Below are 9,358 nucleotides of genomic sequence, written 5' to 3'. Positions count from 1 at the left end.
ATTGTTTACTCATTTACAATACTCCACAAGATCACTGTTTTTTTTTGGGGGGGGGGGGGGGGAGTGGAACGTCTGTCACGGTTGTTGTCGAAGAACACTCGTACGTCCATGGAGCTCGTCTTCCGACTTTCCCTATCCCTTTCCGCCAAATTTATATATAGGCCTACCATCATTACCTTTCTTTTGTTTTAACATCGAGGTTTTCTAAAATGAGATTTAAAATAAAGCTTTATTTAGGAACCTTTCATACAACACCAAATAAGTAAACAACATTGCACTCGTCCGGGCTGCATTGCACATTGAACTGGCAAAACAAAAGTGTCTTGCTTTTCCTTTGAGAAAGGTATTTTCTACAGGTAATGTAGTTAACAAATAATTATTATGTACAAAGGCGTGAGCACAATTAATTATGCCAAGAGCCAACAAGCGGCTTTAGCATTGCACATAAGACAAACGAGACTCTGGAACAGGAGATATTATACGTCTCAAATTCTGTTTTGCATGTTGTATTAAGAACATAGACTTATAGGTTTTATTATCTTGTAAGTATACACAACTATCGAATATAAGTGTCTGTCACCACCTAATATTGATTTCTTAAACAGCGTTGTATTTCAACAAAAATTCATATCGTCTCGTTTTATAAGCATCAACATTAAACAATTTTTTATACACGTTAATAGCAAAAATACATGCCATGGGGCGTGGAAAGAGCTTAAAGAATGGAATATTTCTAGGTTACTTATGCCCATACCTTAGTTAGCCAGACCATTTTTTAGTTCAGTTAGAAAACCTAATTTTGCCTAAACTTCAATGGTGCTACTCATAATTTCTGCTATAGTGAAAATTTCTTAACCTTCGGCATCTGGTAAATTTCAGAAATACAATTTTGGTAAAGAGGCGACTTTCTTCAACCATAAGCAGATGAAACCAAGCAACTACACGCATTTAACATAATATATTAAATTTAACATACTGTTAACTATGTACGAACGTTTGTATGACCGAAAACGTTCGTAGTTTATGTTCAGTTTAATATATTATGTTAAATGCCGTGTGGTTGCTTGGTTTTATCTGTTTATGATTTCAGAAATAAGTAAACATTAAACAAACATTGCAAATATTATTTTTCTCCGCCCGACCACTTCTCTACAGGAAGTAAGTCACGACACATGCGCACATGCTCTTCGTGAATTCTTGTCACCAGACAACAACTATACATCAAATGACAGCGCCATCAACACGCGTCAGTAACCCTGCGACCAATCGAACACGTGATGTAAAGTCTTCCCATTGGCATAGAGCTTCAAATTCTCCAGGAAAACATCTGCGGCATTTACAACGTTAGTGAGCTTTCCCGATGAATGAGGAGTGATGGTGACATGATCCATTCCCCACAGACGGCTTGATGGAGGAAGGGGTTCATCTTGGAAGACATCAAGGAAAGCCCCCGATATCCACTTACCCTCCAGCGCCCTCACTAGGCTATCTTCGCTGATGACATCGCCGCGGCCAATGTTGATAAAGCCAGGACATCGGTCTCGACAGACTGACAACACATCTCCTGGTCAAAGATTAAAAGTGAAATGTAATGTCTTGAAACAATGTGCCAAACACTTTATTTTAAACGGGAACTATTCGCCAATTACACACGTGCATCAATTAAATAGTTTTCTTTTTAATTCAGATTGTTACACTCAAAGATATAACCAAATGTTAGAAATTAAAATTTATAAAACACGTCAGTGAGGCAATCGACATCAGCTCAAAACGACACCGCGCTTGTACGTGACATTCCTGCTTGCCCTTGTGGTGTCAGTGTCACAAGTAACAAATAACAGTAAAAGTAGTCTCTGGCTAAACCTAGGGACAACTTGCTGTGCGCCAGACTTGGCATACCTGAAAGCAAATCGATGGTCTGCGGAGTGCTTGGTAATATGTTGCAAATGTAATCGCAAGAGGATAGGAATTGATTTAATTGATTCGTTGCAAAAAACTCGTCAATCTGGGGATATTTGCACACATCCTTGCCAGAAACCGGGCTGCGCTTCAAACCGAGCACCTGTAAGACAAAGTGATCAAACTAATTGAGAGGCGGAGTTGCAGCTGCTCATGTTACACTTTGAGAACCTGAGAAGTGAAAGCAAAGAGACTGGTGACATTAGGTCGTAAGTACGTCATGCCAACACAGAAACAACATTATCAGGAGTGCACGCATATATCGGAGGTACACGCATACATCAAGGGCGCACACATATATCAGGGGCACACATTACTGCACAGACTTTTCGATTCGGCATCGTACCAGCAGCTTTTTTCTACTTACGGCCGCCAGTGAGTCTGGAATCTTGAATTATGTTTAAAAATACAACTTTCCCAGTAAGCCTAGCCCTGACTGTTATAAAGAACAAAGTTTGAATGATTTCATTCAAGCACAGGTTGCATCGCATTGATGACTTCCTTGGTCAACCATATTATAGTTAAATTAGACGAAGTGGAAATGTTACTACCAAATTTAAAAGAAGTGGAAATGTTACTACTAAAGATTACATCACTCTAGCGGCCGTGTGTGAAAAATTGAAAGAGATTTGTGCACTTGTTGTCTTGACACCAGGCTACGACCGTGTGACACACGATGAAGAAGACCAGCAATATTGAAGGAGGAAAGACACCTCGTGTTTCCTGACTTAACTGTGACGTGAATTTGCTACTACCGAGTGCTACCACTCCTTTGTCACATGAAACCGAACACAAGAAACATCAAAAAATTGCACATCACCTTTATTCCAATTGCGTGTAATCGCGAAGCTACTTCAAGTCCTATGTTCCCCGCTCCAAGCACACCGACTGTGAGTGTGGACAGTAGCCTGTGACTGTATTTAAATGGGTACAAGTTAAAAAGTCACATATAAATAAAGCCACAAAAACATCACAAACTAACTGAGCGAACAAACGAGGCACTGGCTATATCGTACAGTTATTTAAACTTATAAAGATAATGATCATTAGGCTTCGGCTCTTCTTCAAGTTCGAGGTTTAACATAAAGAATCTCAACTGTGATGAAACAACCTCCTTCTCTGGTCATTTTTCAACTCCGGCTCCGGAAGTGATTGTGGATCCGGCAAATAGACGGAGGTGTGCGTAAAACCCAGGACCTTGTGTCTACTAATTCTAAAACTGGTAACAGTTGAAGATAAAGCCTATTCACAATCAGGCTTTATCTTCATTGCCATGATAAGACGTTATTTAGACCAATCTGAGCAAATTGTCTCTTAATAACCTGTGGCTGTGGTCAAGTTCAGCTGGATTTGTGCACTTAATATGTTTAGCCTTTCCTGTTCTTTCTGCAGATGCCTCGTAACTGCATAAATAAAGCGGATAACTTCTGCTACATTTGTGGCCGAGCTGTTGGTGTCATTGCCCTGGGGGGCATGGAGGAAGTCGGAGTAGAGGCTTTCGCACTCCTTATCTCAGCACGGTATGTAGGTCTTTAGTCGGCCACGGGGAATGGAATGTTTTGCCGCTGATGTAATTGTATCACAAAAGTTCTGGTAGGCTTCTTTCACGTTGTTGTTGTTGTATGGGGATGGGAGATACTGTGTGGCTTCGTTGGTGAGGAGGCTATAGTAGTATAGTACTCCCAGTTAGCCATTCTGAAGTTCAATCGCTTAACAGGCTTGCTCGGGACAGGTATTGTGAGCGTTGGAGCCGTGATGATCGAGAGTCGATATTGGGACCGGGGGAACTTTGCTAGCACACGTCTGTCCGGTTGGTAATTATCGAGGTCATCACTCGCGAAAGCCAGATCAGGGTTTGTACCAGTGTTCCAGCGTCCGGAAAAGAAGCTCGCTGCACCCTTGGGATCGTGCAATAGGGTGAGGATATTATAGGCTGATTTCACCTGTTATGTTTACAGCTGCAGTTGAAGAGATATTCAAGAGGCTGAAATCTGAGACTGGACTTGTCATTAATGGACAACTGCTGACCAATCTCAGATTTGCAGATGACATCATCCTTTTTGCACAGTCAGAATGTACTCTGCAACAATTGCTTGAGGAACTGAATCGAGAAGGGAAACGAGATGGAATGAAGATGAACAAGAAAAAGACAAAAATAATGTGTAACGAGATAGCAGGGAAACAACCAAGGATGGGTATTTTGATAGATGGAGAAAAGATAGAGGAGGTTGAACAATACAAATATCTAGGGAAAATGATAACACCAGAAAACGACATGGAAACTGAGATCACCCAAAGGATAACATCAGGCTGGAGAAGATTTGGTCAATATAACACTTTTTTAAAGAGCAAGAATATTCCAATTAACTTAAAACGAAAAATCATGGACACAGTAATATTGCCAACATTAACATACGGAGCAGAAACATGGTCAGTTGGTCACTCACAAAACAACAAACAAGAAAACTGGCAGCAGCACAAAGGAACATGGAAAGAATAATATTGAACATAAATAGAAAAGACAAGATCAGAAATGAAGTTATCAGAAACAAAACTTGTATCAAAGATGTCATAGAAACAGCAACAAACCTGAAGTGGCAATGGGCGGGACATGTAGCAAGAATGAAAGACAACAGATGGGCCAGGAAACCACAGAATGGACACCAAGATATGCAAGAAGAACTAGAGGGAGACCAAAAAGAAGATGGCGAGATGACATAGAAGAAAAGATTGGCATCACCTGGATGAGAACAGCAAAAGACAGAATGGTGTGGAAACATATGTGGAGGCCCGGAATGGCCCGTTTCGGTGAGTCCGATTCGGTGAGTCCGATCCCGTAACGGGGGATTTTTTCAATTTTTTTTTTTAAATTATCGGGTACCGTAGCCTAATTATCATTGCCGTTTTAGGGTTCGGGGTTAGGATTAGGGGTTAGAGGTTGGGAACTTACCGAATCGGACTCACCGAATAGTAGCAGACCCAGCCCACCACCCTCACGCTTTACACCAACAGCCATCCCAGTGTTCCTGCAACCCAGCCTCTATGCTGGCGATTTTAATTGCCACCATGTTGACTGGGGCTACAACACCACCAACACCGACGGGGAAAGCCTGGCCTCATGGTCAGCCAATAATCATCATCATCAGCCGGTCATGCCACTGCTGGCAGATGGCCTCCACGGCTGATGATGATGATGATTATTGGCTGACCATGAGGCCAGGCTTTCCCCGTCGGTGTTGGTGGTGTTGTAGCCTCAGTGAACAACTGAACATGGTGGCAATTAAAATCGCCAGCATAGAGGCTGGGTTGCAGGAACACTGGGATGGCTGTTGGTGTAAAGCGTGAGGGTGGTGGGCTGGTGGCTTATAGACATTGATGATGTGATAGCCTGATATGTCTATGCATAGCCACTCTATCTCCGATTGGGCATTGGATTGATCTATTAGCGTCCAGCTCAGTTACTCATAGACAAACGTGGCGAGGCCATGTTTCCTGCTGATGGTTGCACCTGCGAGTGTGAAGTTGGGTAATACCAACTTATCCACAGAAGTGCACTGGGTTTCCTGGAGGAAAATTACGAAGACCTGATGTTTTGAGGCCAGATACTCGATGATGCTGAGCTTTCTGGCCGTAATGCCCTTGGTGTTCAGCTGCAGTACGGTGGGTCGTCGGTACGTTTCGATAGAGCTGCCTCGCCCTGAGAAGGGCGTTTCCCTATCCACCCTGCACTGAACCCAGGCCTGGTTTGCTCGAGTGTGACATGTGACAAGCTTCGCTTCGCATATGGTATCTCTTTTCTGTCTTGAAGATATAGTACTGACGGGAGGGGCCACGAGAAGGTGCTTGTTCTTCCCATCTTGTTTGCGTTGCTCTAACTTGAATGAACGCAAAAACATGATAATACCGTACGCAGTTTTATTACGTCACTGTAATTTTCCGGTGGAAAAGTGTTATTTTCTGTAGGCACAACAGATTTTTTATTCTGGCTACCAGGCGTTCGTGAAGAAGCTCTGGTAGGCCATGCTTTGTCGTCAGAAAAAGTAGGCGTTTAGAGGCCTGTTGGGTATTTCATACCAGAATTGACAGCATCCAGTAGAAGCATAGCTAGTATATCCAGCATGCCACACAATTTACCTTTTTATCGAATCTGTAAAGCTCGACACGTCCTAGATTTTGAATTTCCTACCCTGGTAAATAGGAGAAACTGCAGGGTGATTTTCAAGCACACAGCTTTAGTGTAGCCTGTTGCAATTGTTACCGACACCACTTCACTGTTACTGTCACCACTCAGCAATTGTGGTGAGTGGTGTCGGTATCGACAATGAACAAATGGAGCCTGGTAGTGCTTGACTTCCATTTAAATTTCCAATTATCGTTTGCTCAATTAGCCGCAGATATGTTTTGTTCGATAGTTAAGACAATGTTAAAGAGTAACCTTACATGACCTGTTTAATTTGCATGAAATTTACAAGATTATGTATAAGAATTGCAAATTTGTCTATGGTCAATACCGAATTGTAAATCATACTATTTATATAGAGTAAAATGGGAATCATGGATCATGATTAAAAGAAATTTTGTTTCAAACTTTTTCAAACATTCCAAAAATGGCCCCAGAAGTTCGTCCTGTGCAAGTATGGAAATTGATTTTAAAATGCTATTTTGACCCATTTGGGTTGATTTAAATGCATTTTAGACCTTAGATTTGAATTCCTTGACCCCCAAAATAGAAGAAACATCACTTAACAGTGTGACCACAATATCATACTGTATATTAACAAAAAGGCTTGCATGGCCACTTCGCTCAAACATAATCGTCACCGAGTGGTGAATATTTCAAACAACTGCATCTTGAAAACCGTTTAACCGATTTCACAAAAAAAATTGTTGTTCATTAGTTTTCATACCGGTACTGATCAAGTGATCAATATACCAAACAATTATAAATATTGTAAAACCTTGAGGCAAAAATCATGAATTCTCTTAAAATCAAAATGAAATGACCCCTATGGTAGATGTAAATTAGCTGATATCTTGCAGGTGTAACTGTAGGCTATAGCAGGGGTGGGCAAGCTTTTTGGATGACGTGCCAAAAACTTTTTAATTTTTGACAAGCAGGTCCTCATGTGAGTATATGAAATGAAATGGATTCTTAAAAAGAGTGTTAAGATACAGTTTATGAACATTGTATTTTAACAGGTTTATGACATAAACCTGTAAAATTGACTAATTAATAAAACTTCTCCGCGGGCCGTAGTTTGCCGAGATCTGGGCTATAGTGATATCTAGCAACGTAATCTAGCATATTTAGCAACTTTAGTTGAGCTTTTTTCAATGAAACTCCATTTGATTAACCACTAATCCACTATTGTTAATCACCAAACGCCAAAACCCTTAACAACGGTTTTACTTTTTTGCTGAGACTTTAGTTGAGACTTTTTTGCTGAGACTTTATTTAATTACTTAACCTCTAAGTCTAATATAACAGCTAATTCCTTTGAATAAACAGATGCCCTGTGAGATTTTAGAAATCACAAGAGGCTTTTTTCAAAAAAGCTGTCTATGAATTGGGATTTCTCCTAATCGGATTCTCCAAATAGTAGCCGACCGCTGTAAAAATGCACCATGACAGAGTCCCTGTTCTTCTTCAGTTGTTCGTTTCAACTGGCTTTGAAACATCCAGGTTCGCATTAAGAGTATATATAATTATAGAGTTTTTCCATCCATCTAGCTTTGTTGGCACAGTGGATGAGATGGTCGCTTTCTAATCATGCAATCCTGGTTTGACACTCAGCTTATGCTGGTTATAAAAAACACCACTCACCTCTACCAAGAGTGTAATAAATTGGGTTAGTCTAGTTGCTGAAGGAAAAGCGAAAAAGAAAAAAGGAACAAGCCACCCTACTCATATTAGTGCCAAAGACTTAGTATTATGAGAATCTTGTTTTCTCATCCCCTGATGCTTGGATTCAAGCACGGGACTATCTTACCAGGCTCTTAGTACGAGACTCACCTTACTAACTCTGTGCTTTGGTTTCGTGCCTAAAAATGGATTCTCCTGGATGAAATATCATCTAGCCAAAAAAATTGACATTTCATTTATCAAAAATAATCACCTTGGAGTTCTGCTCGAAGGTCACTTTTTCCCAATTTGGAATTTCAGATTTGTAATCTTTGATTGAGAGTCTCAGGGCATCATTCTCATCTCCAGTCTGACACTTTACCATTTCAATTAATTTCCATCATCTTTAAAATTTCTTAAAAAGGAGAATGTCTTGCCCTTGCTTTGTTTCCAGGAGACAAGAAAACACAATACAGCAAAAATGGTAGTAAGAAGTACTCGAGAAAAACCACACTAAATTAAGATCATTAAGATGTTAATTCTAGAGTGCTCTCTTCAATTTGGCATCCGGCATGTTTCTTATTTCAAATTTTAGCAAAACTTTTTCACTGTTTCTAAATAATATAAAATATATAATAGTCTAACACTTGAGAAACTTGATGATATTTGCCTAAATTATGTTATATATATATATTATAACCTAAAAGTGCAAATTTATACAAGCACGAAATGTCATTGCACAATGCTCATGTGCCATGTGTAAACAGTGATTAATAATTTTTTTGAAAAATATTGCCCAGTTATTTTGTATCGTAAACAAACAAGTTTATCTCGGTTCCGAAAAAGTTGCCTTAATTTCGAAAATAAGGACCACCCTAATGCCTATGTGAATGAATAGGCTGATTTGCTTTACCATAAAATTGTTTTAAAATCACATTACCCAACCTGAAGACAGAAGGAGCACTTTCAACAGTAAGCCATTTTTTGCTGCATTGTGCTAAATACTGAGATTTAAAATCTCGTTCCAGTGCCACAATTGCTCCAATCACATAGTCTGCCATGGTTTGAGCAAAACAACTTCCAAGTCTTGTTACCACAAAGTGTGGGTTAAAAGTCATAACAGCTTCCTTGTCAATTGCATTAAACAGTCCATCCAGACCGGCCCAAGAGCATTGTATCCATTTTACACTTTTTGGCAAATTTAATAAAAAATCACGATATCAATCAATCAATCACTGGTTTATTTTTTTCTCAAATTATCACGACAAATACATTGGTACATTACATAGAAGTGAGAGAGGAAGGAAGCGAAAGACCTTATGAGGTCACCAAGTCAGCTTCCACCCCGGCGGCAGTACCGTATTTTACAAAAAAATACTACCAATGAAAATTATACTGAAAACACTTAGAGAAAATAATGAAACGTTGAATAAGGTTACAATCGCAATGTGGGGGTTAGTAAATGCAAGCCAAAACATGAGAAGATTGTATATGAACATAACATAAAAAAACAAAACAAAAACAGAGAAATCAAACAAAACACAAATTAGATCCCAA

The 9,358-nt window shown here is 39.8% G+C and overlaps 1 protein-coding gene across 1 annotated transcript; it reads right to left on the bottom strand.

Annotated features, from left to right (window-relative positions):
• Positions 1-218: 218 nt before the first annotated feature.
• LOC145786481 (glyoxylate/hydroxypyruvate reductase A-like) lies at positions 219-8,962 on the bottom strand. Its single transcript, XM_082598146.1, has 4 exons — positions 8,747-8,962; positions 2,780-2,873; positions 1,900-2,062; positions 219-1,564 (listed from the first exon to the last, which is right to left on the bottom strand). The coding sequence occupies exons 1-4, from the start codon at positions 8,917-8,919 to the stop codon at positions 1,248-1,250; spliced, it is 747 nt and encodes a 248-aa protein (XP_082454272.1). The 5' UTR covers positions 8,920-8,962; the 3' UTR covers positions 219-1,247.
• Between the last annotated feature and the right edge of the window lie 396 nt (positions 8,963-9,358).

The sequence above is a fragment of the Aplidium turbinatum genome, chromosome 17 (assembly GCF_918807975.1).
Source record: "Aplidium turbinatum chromosome 17, kaAplTurb1.1, whole genome shotgun sequence".
Classification (NCBI taxonomy): domain Eukaryota; kingdom Metazoa; phylum Chordata; class Ascidiacea; order Aplousobranchia; family Polyclinidae; genus Aplidium; species Aplidium turbinatum.
Note: the sequence above shows the minus strand (reverse complement) of the source record. Positions and strands in the feature narration are given on the sequence as shown.

Bases quoted from the DNA above. Each gene is read 5' to 3' on its own strand.
- LOC145786481 (XM_082598146.1), bottom strand. From the start codon at position 8,919: ATGACTTTTAACCCACACTTTGTGGTAACAAGACTTGGAAGTTGTTTT. The intron at 2,063-2,779 runs GTGATGTGCAAT...TTTGTCTTACAG, and splicing joins TACACGCAATTGGAATAAAG to GTGCTCGGTTTGAAGCGCAG. The intron at 1,565-1,899 runs GTATGCCAAGTC...ATCTTTGACCAG, and splicing joins GACCATCGATTTGCTTTCAG to GAGATGTGTTGTCAGTCTGT.